General features: G+C 44.7%; 1 protein-coding gene across 5 annotated transcripts in view; it reads left to right on the top strand.

Moving 5' to 3' along the window:
• Positions 1 to 22233, top strand: part of LOC143371112 (uncharacterized) — a 381457-nt gene that overhangs the window by 341219 nt on the left and 18005 nt on the right. For all 5 annotated transcript variants that reach the window (XM_076816002.1, XM_076816011.1, XM_076815995.1 and 2 more), the window contains one exon: positions 19346 to 19411. In XM_076816002.1, coding sequence (XP_076672117.1) covers positions 19346 to 19411 — 66 coding nt within the window. The remainder of the gene's footprint in view (positions 1 to 19345; positions 19412 to 22233) is intronic.

The raw sequence follows: 22233 nt of genomic DNA, 5'->3' as shown, positions 1-22233 counted from the left end.
CGTGGGCTTAGCTGTCAAACCCACGTGGGCCGCCCACGCCGACCAGATATATTACCGCGCTGCGAGAGAAAGACGACGCCGTGTTTCCAGCAGAGGGGTCGCGGGGGAACAGGAGAGACACGGGGAGGGGGCGAGAGAAATCGTTCCTCTGCGCGTGTCGCAAGGGGAAACAGTACCAGCGCGATAAACCGGCGTAATTAACCTTCCTGATGCTTTCGACGCTTTTTGCGTTCCTCCGCGTGCGGAAATCTCGCTGCTCCACTTCACATCCATGTCCACTGAACGCACATGGGCGTCAACCGCACGGGCTGCTCTTGAAGCCATCCATAGCTTATAAAGGGTTAACGTGGTATAAAGTGTCTCCACAGTCTCCACTTTCCTGAACAGGAGCATAATGAATGCTTATGTACATCCTCGGATGAGCGAAGAAGAGTGAGTGCATCAGTCAGGGAAACGTGGAAAACACAGGGCGATGCGTGAAGGGAAGGAATAAGTGGTTGCGCAACAGCGGGAGAAAGGCGAAAGGTGGAACCGGAGGCGCAGGGAAAGAGCAACAATTTACTGCAACGCGGCTCGAAACGCCGAGGCAGAATATATGTATAAATTATGTATTCGCCGTGAAGACGAACGAAGATGCCGTCGGACGCGAAGGGCGGGGAGAACAAAAACGACGAGAGAGAGAGAAACGGGGAGGGAGCGAGCGGGAAAGTGAGGAGGGACGCTTCTGAGGCGAAAGAGACGCGGCTTACGACACAGGAAACAGTTTCACCTGGAGGGATACCAGCCAGCATCCACGTTGCTGCCCGAGAAGAGAAAGAGCGAGAGCAGGAGGGGTTGAGGGGAGGGGGTTAAGTAGGCACGTGGGTGTACACGATGCATACAAAGGCGCTTTTATGAATCGTGTTTTCCTCGGCCACGGTGGAAGCCTCTCTCGTATAATTAAGGGAACCGCTCGCCTCGAGTTTGACGTAACTGCAAAATATATAAATTCGAGGCTTCTCCTGCGTTTTTTATGGCGATGATTCAGAGGCGTAACGTCACGGTGTGTTGCGCGCGAGCATCGAAGCGATGACCAGATTTTCGGCCGACGGGCACGAGGCACGGAGTAAACAACACCGTCCCAGTTCTTTTCGCGGGGATGATTCACTCATTTAGGGCGAACGATGAAATCGCGAAACTGGATTTCAGTTTGGGGGCGTAGGGAAAATCTGGATATTTTTAAACGTTGGCGTTGCGTCTTCCTCCGTATAAAAATAAAAATATTCTTCGTTTCTCGTTGACAATCGTTGCAGGTCTGACGCAAGTTGTCATCAAAACTCTTGCAAGACTGATTCAGGTACTTTGAAAATTCCAAAAGCAACTTGCATTCAGCCAGTATTTCTCTAAAGATGATGACACTCGCGTAAACCAAAATGATACTTCCGAGTGTCTCATTTCCCCCCAGTAATTCACACCTGATAGGGTCACTCGGGGTAATATGCCACTTCTCAATGATTTTTTAAATAATGCGCAGGGAGCGCTACATTTGCACTACTTTCGTTCAATTTAGTCTAACTGCTAAGACGACAATAGATTTGGACTTTTACCTTCTTTTATTTTCAGTAAATCCTGGTAAGTTATCAAAGTATCGTCTTGATCTAATTTCACACCGTATCTGTGTAGAATGCAGATTATACATTTGTGTGGACAGTTATACAAAAAATCAGTAGATTATGATAAAGTATACTAGCAAACGAATTTTATAACCTCTCACACATCAGTTAAAACTATGTACTTAGGGGAGAGACTTTTAATCTTTCTTTTTATGGCCGTGTGGAGTAATATGCCAGATGTTTGTCGGTATAGTATGCCATATCTCATATTTTTATAACTCTTTCTATTTAATGCCATCGAGCTGTTTTACGTTGTACGTACGAACTTAAAACCGTGCTGCTTGGTCCGAAGAAAGTTTGGAGGAAGCCATTCGAATGGCGAAGGTGGCTCGTACTACTATATAGAACAAATTTTGAGAACGTAGATATTTCTTACGAGGATTCGACTGATGCAGAAAATGACAAATACTGTGCAATATGTGAACTACATTATTACGATAAAAAAGAACCTAAATGTGACTAGGTAGAAACTACTTGTTACAAAAAGTGGGTCCATGAAGACTGCGTAGAGATTGGGGACTGTTTAGTTTGTAAGAAATTTTCCGATTTTGTGTTATAACTCGCAAACTGTAAGAGATCGAAAACAAGTTTCAAGACAAAAGTTACTTCTTCTAATTAGATCTACCGTTTGGTAAAAAAATTATTTTTCAGTTCACGAGTTATAACCCAAAATCGGAAAATATCCGGATTTTCAGGGGTCAAATATACCCCCTTAGAGCGAATTTGGGCAGCGAACAAAAACTGGCTTGTAATCAGGAGGAAATTCCCAACATATTCACAAAGTTTCAGAATATTTTGAATTTCCGGGTTCGGGATCTTCCCTTGTCAGACCTGCTAGTTTTCGCAGCGAAAGACGAAACACGCTATTTTTCGTGACAACGAAGACAAATGTGATGTTTATCGTAGGGAAATTGAAACGTGCTACTTTTCGTAACGCACTTCGATATTTTCTGGAAAGTATCAAAGGTGTTGACCCACTGTCCCGGAATATTTACTTAAAACCCAAACAGGCCTCGGTGTTCACTTTGCACAAAACCTTGCGCCGCTGAAAATGTTAATGCCTGCGAAAAATGGCGTGCGTGTCCACGGGTTCCTTAAACGACTCGCGACAGTGTTCGCACGCTCGCGTCGATTGCTATCATGGGACGCATGCCTCATCCTCCGCTAGCTAATGGGCCCGATTAAACTCAACGATTCGGCGATTACGGAAAAACGGTACGCGGAAGCGGGTTCGAAAGGGGTCGCGAGCTATAATCGGCTAATTGCCGATGCGAAAACGGCTGGGCGAGCTCTCCGCGCGCCACCATTTGTTCGCGTCCCGTTAGCGTGTAGGTACACACGCGGCTTTCCGTCGATTCGTTTCGCGTGACTCGCCGATTAATATGCGTTCGGGCCAACTTTCGCCGGTGAGGAGCGCCCGGCGGATAATGGCAGGTGCGCGCCGCGTAAAAACGTTGATTTACTGGCGCGATAGTCGAAACGACAATACCGTTTTGAAACAATGCCAATGGGAGCCGGACCGAGCAACGTCGAGAGCAGCTTACACGTGTAGCAATTACCATAACACAGGTAACCGAAGTTAGGCCTGACTACCGACGATTATTCCACCGCGTTTAGACGATCCTCGATATCTTCCGCGTGAGTATCGGGCGAGTCAGACTCGTGATCGCTTTCGGACACTTCAGGCGTGGCAAATTCAGCATTCTACGGCCATGAAGGATTCTGAAAGAGGAATCGCTTCGTTTTTGGTAATAATACAGATACGAATTCTTGATTATTAGTGTGCAATATGTACCGAAGATCAAGCAGCCATTTTTTAAAATAAATTCCTCTCCCGAGTAGAAAAGCGTAGAGAAAAAATATGATAGGGAAAAAACTTCCACACTCTTCCTAAGCAAACTCTCCTCACCAGGTAACAGTAATCGTCTCCCCACCCCTTGAAATAATTAAACACACTTGGTCCAGCGTTGTCAGAGCGACGAAATAAGAAGACGACACGAAAACAATGAACGGTGATTGCGATACGTCGTGATTATCTGACGCAACGGCGGATCGAAATCTCGTGTCCCCGGGCTCTGCTATTTCGGCTGAAGTGTACCTATATACCAGCTCTACGGGGGAGCAATCGTTAAGACACGGGCTGCGTGTATTAGAAAAATATCGTGATCGCACGTCGCGCATAAACATGCGCCCCATCACGCGAGTGGCTTTTATTGCTGGAGCCACGTCGATCATTTTATGATACATCCGAAGCGCGCGTACTGTTACATTCCGTTAGGCTTAATTTACAAAAGCTCACGGTCCGTGAGATAGAGTTTGTAGTAACAGTAGGTGCACGGGGAATCCGTGGAAAGACAGCATCCTCCAAATAGAACGTTTTAAGTTAAAACGTTAACCTACTTCGACAACGATTGTACCTCTCTGCCTGCCGGTGGCAATAAAGGCCACGAAAGCAGCGGCTACAGAGCCAACCGATGACCGCCGATCGTTTGTAAACAAACGCATAAACGTCAGGCCGCGGTCCGGCGGGGGCGAAGCTCGCAGCTCCGGCGAGCGTCTCTCGAAAAAGCTGTGTCTTAATCCGTTGTTCCTCCGCGGGGCAATTAAGGCTGTGAAACGGCAGAGGGGTCCCGCGGTCCGATGGCAGAGTGGCGCGGCACCGTTTTCGAGGATCCGCGCCGTAAGAGTCATCGCCGTGGCGTTTGCCGCTCGTAAATTCTCCCCGAAATTCTCAAATATCACGATCCGCCCGTGTCGACTTTTTTTTTTTTGCTCCCCGCCCCTTCTCGCCTCTTCTTCATCTCTGTTCTTTCGCCTCACCGGGCGCGTGGGTTCGCTCGCGTCGCACTCGCGAGGCTCTCTCCTCTAGCACGCGAGAGCGAACGCCGGCAGCGTGTTCTCTCTTTCCTCTCCAGTATTTTTAATCCCACGACGGTTTCTTTCCGCTCCTCCTACGACCCACAGGACGTTGCACCACACGCGTGCGTGCACGCACGTATCGAGGCGGTGCGCACGCGGTGGCTGCACGCTGCGGAGGGAAACGCGCGCGTGTCCGTCGTCCCCTGCCGCCCTGGGCCTCTCGAACCCCCCTGCCTCTTGAAACGGGGTTAACAACACCGAAATCTATTTATTTACCGGGATAAATCACCGGGAGCTTTACGAGTGAGCGTGCATTACGCAAATCGTAGCGTTATATCAATCGGCGGGTGTCCTCTCCCCCGAAGCCTCTTATGCCAGACCACTCGTTGCTTTCCACTCCACTGCTGCCGCACGGCGACTTCTTTCTCCTCTTCTTCTTTCAGGCTCCCTTCGTTACGTTTCTCTACTTTTGTAACTCTTCTGCCGGGGAAGTCGAAACGTTTCGCGATCGGTTGCTACTTTCTTTAGCCGCCTTTTCGTCTCATTGACCCTTCGGTGATCGAAATGTAGACTGCGGCGATCAAAATTTCTAGTAGGTACAGTGGAACTCCATTTGTCCAAACGAATTTTGTTCTATGTAAATATTATCTGCCTGTCTTACCGAGCATGTTATTGAGCTCTTCTTATCCGAATCCGGCGGCACATTTATACCTATGAAAATAGCTAGCGCATTCGAAGATATTAAGGGGTTGTACCTAGCCAGGCAGCCGAAAAGAGGCGAATGTTTGTGATTTTTTTTTGAAAAAGCGGAAGCATATATTTTTACAGAACTTTTTGCGCTTAAAAGAGCAACATTTAAAGAACATTTCGTAATTTTTTCGTGGAAAAATGTGTACGAAACAGTTACCAAATGTTTTTTAAATGTTTCTCGTTTAAGTGCAAAAAGTTCTGTAAAAATCAGGGCTTGAAACCGTTATTATAAAGATTTCGGTTCTTGAAAGAGTTATGAGTAAATGAAATCATAACATATTACAGCTGTAGATTACTCTGTGTAACCAAATTGTTTAAAAATTATTATAAATAAGTAAGCAAACATATTATGTACACATTTGTACATATGTGTACATAATATATATTTGCTTACTTATTTGTAATAATTTTTAAACAATTTGGTCACACAGAGTAATCTACAGCTGTAATATGTTGTGATTTCATTTACTGTAAAATTCTGTACAATCGTTACAAGAATCGGTTCTATAACCGCTTTGTAACTTATATAGAACCTAAAAAATAAAAGTTATAGAAACTAAAAAATGAAAGTTATAGAGCTATATAGGAACCGTAACTTATACTTATATAGTCTAATATTTAGGTTCTTTACAACGGTTATTCCGAATAAAGGTTCTTCATAACTCTTTCAATCAGAACTTTTATATAACAGTTTGAAACAGTTATTTTCGAAACCTATTCAAGCCTTGGTAAAAATATAGGCTTCCGCTTTTTCAAAAAAAATTCACAAACACCTCTTTTCGGCCGCCGGACTATATAGGTATAACCCTTTAAGGAAGCTAGAATCAGTGGACTTCTATTATCCAAGCGATCCAGTTATCTGAACCGTCATATCCCCCGACAAGATCGGATAAACGGAGCCCCACCATACCTCTACAACCCCACTTCAATCGCACATCAAATCAGTGAGAAACCACCACTCCAGGCTACCCACAGATTTCAGACAAACTTCCAGGAACTCCCTCGCCCAAAAAAAGGACCCAGCCAGCGAATCTCCCCTTAACAATAAAAGCCCGTGATTGGAGCTCCGTTTGCATAAACGCTCCCCGTTTACCATTCCGCGACGGCTGGGTGGCAGGGGTGGAACGCCGCGAAAAAAAAGCGTGGCGGAACGGCGCAACTTTCCCGCGGTGCGGGGGAGAGCGTAGATCACGCTGGTGGCCCGGCAGCCGAGCAGAAGGAGAAGCGTTACGAAAGACAAGTGCGTACATCGATTAGAAGGCGTAGCCGGTAGGCGGAGCGTGCTAACGCCGCGTTAAAGCTCGCGTACCACGCTTAATGTACACAAAGGTGCACACAGCCGCGGCGAGCCGCGTATAAAAGCGATACGCGCGCGAGCACCTATCGCGAGGTCGCTTATAAACGCTCATCACGGCTCCCTCTGCCGCTGAGTAGGGCCGCGATTCCACGTGGGCGATCCGAGTCGCCCTTAACAATAAGATTAATTGCCACTTGTTCGTTCCCTTATGACAGGAACGCAGGCCGCAGTGATAAGGGGAGGCCAGAGAATTTGTAGAGCGCTAATGCCTGCGATAGCGGTTATTTGTCCTCGGGTAGCTCGATTCAGCCACCACGTGGCCCTTGAAGGAACGAGTCTCGTGATAAGATCTTCCTTTGACGGAGGATGATTTATTGCATTATGGAGATTAGCCTGACTAGTTTGTTCCTCTGATTGTTTATCCAGGGAACGTGTTTTTCCGAGATTGCAAGTGGCTGCGCGGATCTTCGACATGTGGGCAGGGGTTTTGTTGGTTTTTGATGAGGAGCATGGGTTCGTGGTTACGGAGAATCGCGTTAGGGGTGGGAGTTATCTTGTGCCGCGGGGTTCAGGTAGTCGGGCGGAGTATCATGAATCCTCGCGTCATTGGGATTAGATACACAGTGGTGCAGAGGGTGGGTATGCAAGCGGGTCCTGGGGGATGCTATTTATTGTGGATTGTGAAGGATGGGCCTTTGTTTCGTGATATCGTTTTGTCGTGAAGGGTGGAAGTTGTTAGTGATAGGGACATTCCATGCGAACACGGACAGATTTCGGAGTAAGTTTTCGTAGATTGCTGAAATTTTGAATATGTTGTAGTCTTTAGTGATATTTAAACGTACCTCAAAGGATTTTTCAAAATTTTGAAAAATTACGATTTTACAGCTGTTTGAAGTTAAGTGCTAACTTTTTTTCGACGGACGCAGCGTCAACTTTCGACAATTTTTACAGGGCCAATTTTAAAATGTCCATATTTTTGAAAAATTTGTCCATCAAGGGAGAACTGTATTCTCCTTTTTTAGATTTTTAAAATCGCGCCCGATGTTATAAAACTGCATTTGTTTAAAATAATTGCACAGAAATGGTTAAAAAAAATTGTTTCCGAAACTGAAATAATTTTTTCCTAAAACTTCAATGTCGTTTCTACAAATCGCCGTAAACCTCATCTCCATCCGTTTACTACTTCCATAGTTATAATTTATTGAAAAAAAGTTAGCACTTACCTTCAAACAGCTGTGAAATCGACATTTTTCAAATTGTCAACATTTGAATGAATTACTTAATAACAAATATGCCAAAATATACTTTGATCCTTCCTTTTTAATATATAGTAAATGGAAACTTGAGAAAATAGATACAAAATGAATAAAAAAAATGTTATTTGAACGATCAATTTGGATGTATGGAAACTATTTACTTTTTCTCTATACATATACATAAACGAAAACAGTTTAAAAAAACGATTGTTAACGTCAAGGTACACAGACGTACGCTGGATCGTTGTAAAGAATTGAACAACAATCTGCACATATCTCGCTCAAATGGAGCTACATATATAGGTACGGTGTCGAGACAACTCGTCTGTATCAACTAGCCCCGGTCTTCCTTACAATGTATCATACTCTTAAAAAATATTCCGATCGTGCAGGAAAACGAGCAAAACAATGGATCGAAATGCATATCAACGGTCTCGCGATAGGGGTTCACACTCGATGTTTGACGCAAGTGCGTGCGCGCGTTCCCCGACCAGCTGTGCGCGCAACAGGCCCGAACAAAGGCGGGAAATGCGTCTCTGAAAGATTCAGCTAACCAGCTATCAATTCGCCACGCGTCGCCACGAATGCCAATTAACTCATTCGTAACGTCGAACCATCAACAGCTTCGATTTTCAACACGAGCAGTGGCGATTCGTGGAACCCTGCTATTGACCCACGAATTCGTGAATTTTAAATTGGTGGAGCAAAAGTAACAGAGTCCTTTGACTTATTAAAGAAACTCTGTACGATTAATTTGCTTTCCCAATTGCACGTGTGTGTGTGTGAAATTACCACGAATTAAATGAGATTTGTTAAGAATACTCTGTTCTAAGGACGCGTCGATATTTAAGCGCACAGCGCAGCAATATTGATTTTCCGCGTTACCGATTACCGTCTATTAGGAAGACATGTTGCCAGCGTCGGCGGTGGCCGCGATTAATCGCAGCTTAGAAAAACAGGGGCTGCTTGAATGGCTTTGAAAGCGTTCACCTGCTCCGACACGCGTCTGGGATTCCATTGGGGCCCGAAACGGGCGGATTATTTTCTAAACAAACGCCGACTCTTCTTCTCATTTTTCATTGGCGCGTAAATCATATTCCGTCTACGACGAACGGAGAGAGGAGCAGCTTCTTCGAGGGCAGTCAATTTTCTCGGGGCCTCGGGAACGTCGTTCCAGGAGCTCGTAACTCTTCCAAGACTCTTCAAAGACGGTGCACGTGCGCCGAGCTTATGTCGCGCTTTCCTTTTCTGTTCTTTTGGATCCTAGGATCTGTCGATTAAGGTAAATATCCATATTAAAGGCTGCGCGTTGCCTTTATCGATCAATTGCTTCTGTCGTGGTTGAACGTGAGCAATGGTTCGCTCATAGAATTGAAGTTTAGGAGTCTCCTGGGAATTTATTCATAATTTCACGCTGTCAAATTTATTGACAGTTCTAGCAGCATATGCAAAGTAATTAGGAAAATACAATTATGAAGCTAAATGATGGAGACCGTACAATAATCGACAGTCAATGTGGATAAATGTACCTACTTTGCGTCCTACAGAACAGTTACTCCAAATTAATTTAAATATTTTCCCTGAAATTAAATACTAAATAAATGTACACAACCCTCAAATTTATGAAATATAATTAACCTTAAATACATGTATAAAATTCAATTACTTCAAATTAATTTATATGTTTTCAAAGAAATTAAATACTCAATTTTACACAACCCTCAAATTTCTGAAATTTAATTAACCCTCTGCAGTGCCCGTTTTATTATAGTTTATTCTACTCGGCGCCCCTGTATCTGTAACTATATCCATTTTCGTGGTCAAAACCTCAAAACTTATTTTTAATATATAAAATTCGGCACTTTATCGTTCTAATATATGGGAAACTAAATTATCCGAAAAACAGCGCTTACAAAAATTACGAACGATAAAGATTTTTTTATTATTTACATTTATACACTTTTTTCTTTGTTAGATTGCATTTATAGAATCAAAATAGTCCAACGTAAAATAGGAATGAAAATCATTGCAGGATATTATGGGATTGATAACTATTTTATGTATTGAAAATTAATTCGTATTAAATTACGTATTAAAAATCGAAACATAATTATTTTGAAGACAAAAAGATATGTTACGTACCATCAGGAATTGAATCCATTCTGTCAAATTATTTTCGGAACTTTGGATAATACAATATAGATGTTTGAAGTAACTCGAAAATCTAGATTAATTCTTTGCGATCATTGTAACCTCACATGAACATAAATATTTGAGAGTCTGCACGAGCTTTGTATTAAAACATTTAACAGTAAAATTGGTGGCATTTGATACTCATATTAATTCTTCAATTGACATTTGCATTTATTTTGTCGAATTGAAAAATTTATTTTTGTGGTTTTGGCCATAAAATCGCGAAATTTCCCCACTGTGCGTTGTGTAAGAAAACAGGCGATTCGTTACATAAAAAAAACGTTTGGTTATATCCCCGTGACACGCCGCGACCATAAGTCACGAAATTACGAACGTTTCGTGAATTCTTCTCGCGAATTATTTTCATTCCCCAAGCCGCATCGAGTTATGGCTGATTCTGACGGACGGCCCTCGAGGAGGAACGCAGTTCCATGGATTTATCTCTTGGACCAACAGAATACTCGGTTGAAAAACGACCTTTCCCACCGGTGTTCTCTCTTTCATTTCACCGAAGTCGTATTTAGAGACGCGCCCGGATTGTTCTGCCTGACTTATTTACGGCTCGAAAACAGTTCGACGGAAAATATGTTACGAAGACGTCCCATCGCGAGACAATGCGCGTCCCTACTGTCCCGCGATGATAAATTGGATTCCTAGTTAAGGTAACGACGTTCTTTGGCACGCTCTTTCTGCGGCTGTTTCCCGTGAGCTTTTTTCGAAAGCGGCGAAACGACGGCACCGCTTCTATTTTGGAAAAGGTCGCGTCTCATATTAGAGGAAAGTGGATACCGAAGCTGACACGTCTCGTGGATACTTCAATTTCTATCGCGAACTTCAATTTGGTCGCGAGAGTTCGGGATCCAGCAACTGGTGGAATCAGGAGAAATTGAGAAATTGGGAAGACGCTGTTCTTTCCGAAGACGCGTCCTCGAATGAGGACGGTTTATTTCCCGACCAGCAGCCGCCGAAACGCGTGAATAACTAGAAGCGGAGAAGGAAGGACCGCGAAGCGTGAAACGACGGAAGGCGGTAAATAGAAGAAACTATGACGAGGGAAGGGACAAGACTTCTCCCGTGATCACCGGGGCCTAGAGGCTTTATTTATACCCAAAGCTGCCGTATTATTGGATCACCCCCGCGATTCTGGCCGACTTAAGTGTGTCTAGTGCCGGCTCGCGTGCTCCTCTTTTCTGTTCCACGCGGCTGCTCGATTTCCGTCACGCTGTCCAGGAAACGCGTGGCCTCTTTCGATCATTCGTCCCGCAAAGAAGACACTTTAATCCGTCCATGCTCCACACTTGTGTTCCGAGTTTAATTATCGGCTCGAAATTACAACCGAATTGTAATTAATACCTAGATTTAGTTATAGGTATTTGATTCAAGGGATATTAAGAAGCAGAGAATTGAAAGTTTCGGGCGTCCGGTCTGTGGTTCGGCAACCGAAATTTCATGACACTGCGTTCTTATCATTCTTTCTCGCCTGTCAGCTGAGTTTATAGATGAATATAATTATCTCGAACAATGACAAAACATACAAAGTACCGAAGTGTTTTGTAATTAGCTAAGACTATACCGAAATTAATGAAACTCCATCTTAAATATATTTCTTCAAGACACGAAGTCTTAGCTAACATCAGTTGAGACGCAAAACTGCAGGCGCATCGTAAATCACTGCAAGCAGCAATCACTTTTGAAATTACGCAAATAAAACGTTTACCACGCCTGTTACCTCATTTTAAAACCGTAAACAAAGGAGGATTTACATATCCCGTCACCAGATGCTGATTTCTATAGAAACACGGTTATCGATGCCACCAACGCAGCAACCATCGCTGCTGAAGAAGTAGGTTCCGCAGAACCCCCATCAAGTAGCCAGCTACGAAACGAAACGTGCTTGGAGGAATGTCTGGAGACCCACCACTCACCCTGGATACAAATTACCAGGGCGCTAAATCTCGGGCGCGATCTTTTCCGTGCGTGAAATACACCTTCGCGACAGTTTAAGAATCCGCTGGAAAGAGTCACCGAGCCGAACGGACGCGTTCTCGGCGTTCCGTTTCGGTCACGGCATTCCGCCGCGGTGACCCGTAAAACTGTCGCTGGTGGAGCTGCTTTTTCACGGTTCCCGCGAAAACCATCGTGAACCGATTTGTAAGATTAATCGTCGGTGATTGAAAATTGGGGTCAAAACGGGAGCGAACTCGGCGTAAGAGCGACCATCTCGCGGGCCGCGATATTTATGGGATCGCCAACGAAATCCAGCCTCTTCCGGAACTCCTTAACACTTTAACGCCGCGCTTAGGATTCCGGGCCGGTTTGATTTATTTCGCCGCTATGTCCCCGTCGTAAAACAAGCGTGTAAGGACCGTGACGGGGGACGGAAGAGTCGTAAAACGAACAACTTCGTGAGCCGTCCGCCCTCGGGCCACGAAGCTTCCTCCACTTTCGACTTAACGAATCCTCGATGGGTCACCCGTCGCCGAGGTAGCATTGTATTCTGTTGGATCGATTTCGGTGATCCTAATTTCAACGGACGCGCGATACCGCAAAGGAAAACGCCGGCGAACGATATCGAGCGGCAGGTCGAATTAATTCCCCCTGGCAGAAGGTTCGACTCCCATCGACAGCTGTGTCAGCGTTCTCCCCGACTCTCGCGCGTAATTACTCTTAACCGCTCTAATTTACGTCTGGTAATGACGCGCTTAATGATTGTAATCTTCTCCCGTTCCCCTCGCCGCCGCCGCGACTTATTTGGACGTTGTCGTTTCAGGCCTCCGAGACGTTCAGGAACGTAAGTCAATTGCGGTTTTCAATTTCAGAAACGCCGATTGTCGTTCGTTTACCGCGGGTGCTAGCCAATCGCGGCGGCTTATCGTTGATGGCGAACGAATAGTACCATCGGAATGTTAATCGTTTACAGAAGCATCCACGTGTGAATTGAAGAGTATTGCGCGCGGCCTTCAGAGATTTTTTTATACAAAATAACTAACCAGAGGTTCAGAGAAACATTCTTCGGAGATATCAGTGTATCCATTCCTCCTAAGGTTAATTACTTTCATTGCGAAAGCAATTACTCGCATTTAACACGCTGAGTACGATGAATACCGTAGTCTGTGCGGGCAACGCCTATCGGCGGTCAGTTAGTGTGGTGAGCAAATGAGGCTGCATGATTTCCGCACACGATTTAGGGTAAAAGACCCAATTACTGTACCTAACCAATTACTGTCACCTGAAGCTATCTTACTTAAAATAACGAACAAATAAACGTTGTAAAGTCATGCACAAAAAGAATTATGTAATTCAACCTATAATCTATACTATAGATTATATACTATAGTTTATTTATTTGTTATTTTAAGTAAAATAGCTTAAGGTGACAGTAATTGGGTCCTTTACCCTATGCAATGTTTGAAACTCGAGTACTCAAGGGGTTGGGATAGGTACATTAGTTTTCCAAGGAGTCTTTTCTTCTGCTATTATTCTCTGTACAAACCACTCCATTTCGCGGTTTTATGATTTTTATGATTTCTTCTAAACGTTTCGTTCGCCACCCATTGTTACACCCCCAGGTGAAATAACCGAGCGAGCGAGCGTCTCACGCCGATGATCCAACACGCGCGCTAAACACACATGCAGGAGTTTATTTACAACGTCCGCCGGAACGATCGCCATCGACGCAGCCGGGGGATTCACTTGGCAGGAATGCACCGCGCGAATTTGCATTCTATGCGTTGCGTAAATGCTTATGGAGTGTAGCCCCCCCGTAACTCGGGGCAGCCTCGAGCCCCCGTGAACCGCGCAATTAACACGACCAGGTGACGTCCCTTAGCATTCGCGGCATCCCCGCCGTGAAATTCTGTGTGGAGAGAGAGACTTCTCACAGCGGCGCGAAATAAGTAATTAAACCGCGATGGATGGATCTTTGTTCGCCCAAGCCATCTCGTTGCACATTCAAACATAAATATTACTTCGATTACTGCTATGACAAAGATCCTTCTCATGGGTAAACTTCCATCGAGTTAGAAGGGAGTCTCTTCCACCCCGATTTGTGTCAGAAAATTGAATTAATAGATACCAAGGTCGTAGGTCACAAAGATAAACCGAAGAACCAAGACAAAATTATGGAACGTCTGTTTTCCTCGTTTGCTACTCCCTTGATGCCACCTATGCTGGCGCAAAGGAGCTTCTCGTCCAAGGAAGTCCCGTAAAAAGAGCGGTGTCAGCTGTTCGCGCCTAACGCTATTGCCCGGCCATTCTTGCTCGCGGCGAACAACCACGAGGTCTCCCAGAAATGCGAAACATCGCAGGAATCCGCGTGCCACCCTGACGCGCGGCCACGAGCCACCGAGTCAGGAGCTGCCGGCCCACCGGGTACATGAGACAGGTATGCACGTGCACCGCGACACCGAGGATGGCTGTCCTGCCGTTTCGTCCAGGATATCGTTCCCAGGATGTCCACCTCCGCTTCGTTTCGTCCGCTCGTTAACGTCCGTCTTCTCGGTGGCATCTCGTATCCTCCGCTTTCTGACTGCCTCTGACCTCCCGCGATATTTCATCGATCTTTCTGTCGCAGCTCGACAACGCGGCACGCAGGGTGATGGATGTCCACAGACTTAGGTCTGATTATTTCGTGCTTTTGATATGGCTTTGGTTTTGGTTAGCTTCAGGATCTTTAGTGACTTTCTATGATGATTCATTGATAGGCCATTTCTGGTGCAGTGTGAAGAGGTTGTATGCCAATGGGATGTTAGGGTTATTAATCTGAGTCTGATTGGGGACTTTGTAACATGAGGGGTGCAGCTCCATGTTCACCAACTTCGAGGAAATTAGAAAGAACTGTTTAGAAAATTATTGCTTTGACTGTTTGAGTTGATAAGTTTTTATTTATATTTTTGGTGAATTGTTTCAAATCTGGAGCTGTCTCTCATTTGCACTGAAGTGTACAAGAAACGGTAAAACGTTAAAAAAAATGTCAAAAATGGAGCTGCATCCCTCTTGCTGCAAGATCCTCAGTTACTTTGTACTCTGTGTGTGTTTTGTGTATGCATAATATTTCGGTATCGGATGATTTGTATAAGATAGGTAATTAGAAAACTCATTAAAGTCTCTCTTCTCGAGAAAACAGTGTCCTCTTTTATCTCCGATTTTCTCCCCCGATGTTACATCGATATTTCCTCTTGAGTTCGAAGGCTCTATGGTTGCTCTCGATATATCTCAATTTGCTCTGTATTTTCGGACGAATTTTGGTCCCCTCGGTCTTATTCGAGTTCCGGGTGTTTCGTGTAAGTTAATTAAGAGAGGTGGGCAGAAATATGCAGCCCTCTGGCTTTCTCATCGCACACCTACGGAGCCGAGATGAAACGCGATACCGAATTAGAAACAACTGTGCCCATATAACGATACAAGAAACGTTGGCTCAGTATTTGGCGCTGTGTATTTTGGCACTTGCGTCTAGTAGCCGTTTTGGTCGTTACCATTTGTCTTCTGTGGACCATGATACCTTCAGGTCTCCGTCCCAGTTCCTCGTTTCGTGTACATCCTTCTTTTTTTCTCCGTCGCTCTCCAACCGATCGGGTCAATTATTTATAATAACTCTCGCCTCGAGCAACGGGAGACTTCAAACGCGGCAATAATTTCCAACGCGCTCTATTTTCTCCTATAATACATTTCTGCGGACTAAAATTAAATGAGCAAATTTTCGGAAATATCACCGCCAAAATCCACCCTCTACTCTCTGTTAATTTAATACACTCTGTTCCGACGATAATTCTCTCCCTAATTCCTTAATTCTCTTCCTTCTGCAAGCAGGTACATTCTTAGACTAAGTAACACTATTGACCGCTCGAGAAACACGCGACACCTATAAGCTCGTCGAGATGTCGCGCGATTTTCGTCCCGTGTCAGCATAAATTCCAAATCTTTGGCCGAATTTCAAAGTGGCAGGGGGCCCTGGGTACGCGCGCGCGCGTAATGGCGCCCCGCGAATTTCTCGGCCACCAAGAGAAATATGCAATCGCGCGCATAGTTACGCGCGTTCCGCGCGTGATTGCAGGATCGATAGGGAGGATACGATCGAGAATGCTCGTTAAGCGATGGGATTATCGCGATTCGAGCCTTTATCCGTCGGCGAATTTTTCTTGGGCACGCTGCACGTTGTTCGTTGCATCGTAATTACCAGCATTCCGCGGACCCAAATTTGCGCGCACCAGCGGGGACGTTGTTGGTGATTGGTTAACGAGCGTTATCGAGATTCCGCAACCTTGCAACGAGATGAACAGCATTTAAAGGGTGTAGCCGGATAAGCATAGTGAAAAGTGCCCCCCAACCAAATTGAACTCTGTTTGGGGCAATCGATAGGTTCCTCTAAGAAAACTATTTCTGCCAAGTTTCAACCCGATACCACCCCTACTACCAGGGTAGTTACAGGGTAAAACGTAATTTACAGTTTAAGCTCCATTACTTTTGTTCTACTGAATAGAAACTTATACAAAAAATCAGAGGCCATCTGCCCACCGATACGCGTGTCTGTGATTTTTTTCAGAATTTTCAGTGGCAAAACCGAATTTTTAAAAATTCAAAAATATTAAAAATCACGATTTCAAAGTAAAAATTTCAAATTACAACATTTATATTTTTACAGTTTTGGCGTCTTTGTATGGTCATTGATGTCTGATTTTTTCAGATTTTTCGAAACGGTGGAACGCAGTCGCAAAAATCGAAAACTGATATTTCTTACCTTCCCGTACGCAAAGTTGTGGCATACTCGTACGACGAATATATTTTTTTCATTAAACGGGTGTTATATGCAATTCTAAATACTTTCGCATGCTTTAAATGAGTCAATGCAATTAATCTGATAGCATTTTACTGTTGATAAGGGTGAAGTTTTACCTAATTGCGTGTACCTATGCACAGATTAATTCAATGATTAAGCAAGGAAGATAGGCCCCGGTGAAAACACCTACCAATTCACTATTGTCTACTCTGAACTCAAACCGCTTCTGAGTTAATATCGGCAACAGATTGCATATAAACGGGGCACAATGGGACGGGGAAAGGGTGGGCAATGGGTCCGTGGAGCGTATTTCCTCCTAGCGCTTGCCCTGCTCGCGCATCGCCGCGCCGGCTAGCGGGCAGGAAGAAAAAGCGACGGTGAGGCCGTAAACGGTCGATTATTCCAGCAAGTACATCGAAGTCACATTCGCTCTCGATCGGTGAAAAAACTGGCCGCGAAGGGATCCCCGGGCAGCAACGAGAGGCCGCGTCGCGTCGCGGCCAATAAACCGAAAGGGGTGGACATTTTTCTCCTGGACACGGCTGCTTTGAATTCAGATTGCGCGGCCAATGCGGCCCCGCGGTTTTGTTCCCCCTTACGCCGGCAATTTATGCAATCTGCCCCGCGCGTCCTCCGCGTATTTATAACCGGTGGCCCTTTGTGTGTTAATTTGTGCCCCCCCGGGCCCGCGGCCCGCTCCGAGCGGGGTCCTCCTCGTGCTCCTCCGCGACCTTTGATCTGCGAACGGACCCCGCGGGCCCCTCCCCAACTCCCTTTCCCGAATCACGATCCGCTGGCCCTTAATTAGGGAATCGCGGGCGGCGGCGAACCTCGACCTGGATTCGTGAAAATCCTGCCCGCTACATCCTGAGTCTTTCATCGCGTCCTGTTAGAGGACGTTTTGGGAGGGATGGAGTCGATGGACTCTTTGATTAGACGGCAAATTTGATGTGGAAGTTGAGGTGAGGCATAGGTGTTGCTTGGGGAATTTTGGATATTAAATGCATATTAAAATTAGTATTATTATTATTATTATTATTATTATTATTAAATGACTTTATTGTACCATTACAATTAAAATTAAAAATTACAAGTGCGAGTAGGCGAAGTTCAGCATTAAGGAGTTATACCTAGTCAGTCAGGTGGCCGAGAAGAGGCGAATGTTGGCGATTTTTTTTTGAAAAAGCGGAAACATATATTCTTACAGAACTTTTTGCGCCTAAAAGAGCAACATTTAAAGAACATTTGGTAATTTTTTCGTGAAAAAATATTTACGTTTACAATAAAATAATAGTATCTAAAATCAAACAACCAAAAAGATTTCCTTAGTATATTAATGTATCCTCGGATTGACGGAGAGAATTTTCCGAAAGATTAATTTAGAACAAAATGACGGCTATTTAAATTTGAAATCCTGATTTTTTCGTGCAAAAATCACGCGAAAAAATCAGGATTTCAACTGTGATCTTACTTACATCATAGTAGACATGAATTTTGAACTCGGACCACGTTATATTTGAAATCTGATGACCCACCGTCAGAAAAATTGGGTCATTCCCCTCGGATCAGAGATTTGAAGGAAATCGAATAAATTCCACGGACTTGGGCCTCAAGTCGCGTTTCCCACGACACTTTCCAGTCCAGCGCAAACACGGCTCGCTGCAAGAAGAAACTCCGGGCTACCTGTCGAGCTGCCGTGAAATACAGGTAGCAGCAGACGAAGAAACAACGTTCCGCCGACAATACGGTACGCAAATCCCGTTACACCTGGTGTTTGCCCTGCGCGTCTCGCCGAGCAGGGTCGGCCCTATCGCCGCGAGGATTCACTTGCATCGAGGTGGCTGATAAAACGGGCTCGTCCGTAATTTATGTGGCCCCCGTGTGGCGTGGCGCTCTTTAATTATCGGGCCCAAAATTGCCGTCGCGCGGGAAGCACCAGAAAACGAGACGCGCGCGCGCGCGCGCGCGCGGTGGTCCAATTAACGAGGGACACGATGGAACACGAGATCGACGCTTCTTTTTCCGCCCTCTCTACGTCCCCGCGATCCTCTCAATTTTTTTTCTGCTTTCCCGTCCTCTCCCCCATGCCACTGGACCCCCACCGAAACGCGCCATATGGAACAGCTTATTCGGCATACGGAAAGAAAATATTCGGTCTGCTAAGAAAGTCCTCTCTGGGTGAGGCCACGCACCCTATCGACTTTGATCAGCCCGTGGCGATTTTTATAGAACACCGAGTGAGGTCACGCGGCTGTCGACGCTTCCCAAGTTCATCCGCGGAAATCGTTCCACTCGTTTCTCCGAAAGTGTAACGAATCTCTTTCAGCGAAGACCCGCTTTGGAAATCTTGGGACCGTGTCCCTCTGATTTGCAGGCCTCATGAGCTAATACAAAGAAAGCAGAGTGTTTACTATGAAGAATCTACTGAATTTCACGTGTTAATGATTAGATAATAATTGCACGCTGAACGCAGAGATTCGTGCATCTTATGCGATTGTTTTCGCAATGCTTTGGGTTACGCATCGATTGAGTTCTAAAGGAGATATTCTTGTCTATGTTACAGCGTTGAAGGTGAAGCTTATGCTGAGGCGACCCATCAATCAGCTGGTTGCGCAAGGCATCATGCCACGTGAGTACTCCCATTCTACTCAAAATTCCCCTACCTTGTAACCCCTTACTCCCTCTCAAACGTCGCGTATCACAATCTAAGGAATTCCCAATTAAAAACTTTTTATACCTGCCTATAATAATGCACCTAGGTATCGCATAAGATTGCACAAACCCAACCCAGAAATCTAATTCTCGTAACTCCGTTTTACGCGAAGATTCACGAACAGAGCGCACCATTTAAGATCAGATAGCTCCTGCGACTCTTGCAACAGCTTTTCGATGATCATCATCAGGCCGCTCGCGACTGGAGTGACTTTATCAACCACTTCATCTGAGGTAAAAGGGACCTTACCACTGGGACAAGAATTTTGACGAGGTACCGGGCCGAATAGAAGATACCTGATAGTCCTTGCCGCGAATGACGAAGCGTCACTCATAAAGATCTCGAGTTTCGAAACAGAAGCGCGACGAGCACTCGTTAAACGGCGCCCAACGTAAATTCAATTAGTCCTCGGTGTAAAACCATCGTCCCAGCTTGGCGGTGTTTAGAGAGGGGCCAGTAATAAAGCCGGACAAAAACGCCGAAGTTAGATACTTCGTTGCTAGTGGCGTGCGACGGGTAGTAAAGTCGAAGGGGACGGTCCCGAGTGAAGTCGCAGCCGCTGCAACGAGGTTATTCGCTCCAGTTAGATTCGACTTCGTCACCGTGCGTTTTTTCCGCGCTCGACGGCCGATTAATCCACTTACAACTTCATTACCCCGCGATTAACGGCGATGGCTCGGGTAACTGCGCAAAAGGTTGCCACTGCGGCGTCAGCGACTTCGTAAAGTAGTTTAAATTGAAGTACTCGCGCATGAGGTGGTTGATTGCGCGGTAATAACGTGTTATGTTCTTGCTGGAGTAGTGGTGGTTCCTTTCTTCCTTGTTTTGTAAAATGAACTCCTTCTTTTGAATAGGTACCGTCAAGGACCCAGTTTCTGATCAGAACCCAATTCCTGATCAGTTTAGGAAAATAAACCAAATAATAAGCTTATTATAAATTTAATACGAAATTTATACGCAAAATTTGATAGCTCATAGTGAAACGTGCGAAGGTGATCAGAAACTGCTCCCTTTGCATTTTTCACTTTCAAAGTTAAATTATAAAATAATTATAATTATGTGTGCACTTTTTTAATACCAAATTAAAGATAAAACATAGATTTGCTGAAATAACAAAAAAGCTTTTAAATTTGGTTAAGTTTTCCCTTTACACGTTTAAAAACCCGCGGTAGTTACTCTTAAGTGATCAGGAACTGGGTCCTTGACGGTATATTTTTAAGCAAAGCGTAGAGTGCTGGGAAGTGATATTGAAATTCTTGAGAATTATTTCTTTCTTCTGAACCTAGTCTCGTTTCCCATTTTCTCTTTACTTATGCTCCTCTTTCATCCCTCTAGAATCTAATAACTCCATGACACTTCCCCTGCCCGTTTTCTCTTAAAAAGAAACCGCTGTTATCCCCATGAAAACTGGCCAACCTCAGAGTACAGTTCCGCGGCTCCTCAACAGCGAAGGAGCCGACCAAACTCGAGTCACAAACAGCACAGCGACGGAGGGACGGTGAGCGTTGCCGGTATCGCGTAGGAAATTCTAAAATTAGCCGAGCGATTCGATTCAATTAGGCTCCCTTTCCAACATCCGCGGAGTGGCTCGCCGCGCGGCTTTTGTCTCACCCACGCGCGTTCGTTAGCGAAACCGCCGGTGTATCGATTGTCGTTCGACGCGCGTGTGCCTTCCACAGCGGGAGCCAGCTGCGACCCAATTGTCTAGTTCTCCATCGAGACGCGCATAAATCTCGGCTGCCCGCGACGGACGTGCGCTAGAACGTCCACCGTTTCGCGCAACCCAACGGCCAACGATCATAAAAGTAAATGATGCCTATATCCAGCTTGGAAACGCGGATTTCGACCGATAAATTCCATCCGCGGGAGAGCATGCCCGCGCTCGATTTTATCGCGTCCACCGTTCCACGCGTCTCGGTACCCGAGTTCCTCGGGCCTGCTCGTAAAAACGGCCTCGGGACCGTTGCAATTCCCCTGGAAACGAAATCACTTCGTTTGGGTGAAAGCGAACACCGTGTAGGTACTAGCGATGGGCTGGGTAGAGACTTCGATCACCTTCAATGTCTGGCAGAATCCTTTGGAATGTTACTTATATCTTAAGAATTTTGAAAATGGGAGGTGCACTCGTCTGAGAAGTTCAAGATGGCAATGGAAATGTTTAGAATTACACTTGAGGACCTTGCAGCAAGTGGGGTGCAGCTCCACTTTTTACAGTTTTTGAGTTATCACGGGTAATAGGTATAACTAAAAGAAATTCTACATCGGTTGGTGTAAACTGTAAAAAATGGAGCAAGATTAATATTAATTCTAATATTAATATTAATCTAATCTAATATTATATTAATCTATTAATGATATTAATTCTAATATTAATATTAATCTAATCTAATATTATATTAATCTATTAATAATATTAATTCTAATATTAATATTAATCTAATCTAATATTATATTAATCTATTAATGATATTAATTCTAATATTAATATTTTTATTATAGAATATTTTTTCGCTAAAAATAGAGATAAAAAACTTATGAACTCAATAGCTACCTACTACTCATTGTGTGAAAATATATATTTTAATATATTTTTCAATTAGTGTTCTCTTTTTAATTTTAAGTCAAAGCAATAACTTGATAAACAGTTTTTTCTAATTTATTCCAAGTTGTTAAAGATAACGCTGCACCCCTCTTGCAAGGTCCTCAATTCTAAGAGTGCATCTGTGGGTATTCAGTGT

The sequence above is a fragment of the Andrena cerasifolii genome, chromosome 1, assembly GCF_050908995.1.
Source record: "Andrena cerasifolii isolate SP2316 chromosome 1, iyAndCera1_principal, whole genome shotgun sequence".
Classification (NCBI taxonomy): Eukaryota; Metazoa; Arthropoda; class Insecta; order Hymenoptera; family Andrenidae; genus Andrena; species Andrena cerasifolii.
The sequence above is the reverse complement of the archived record's forward strand: the minus strand, read 5'-3'. Positions and strand labels throughout refer to the sequence as shown.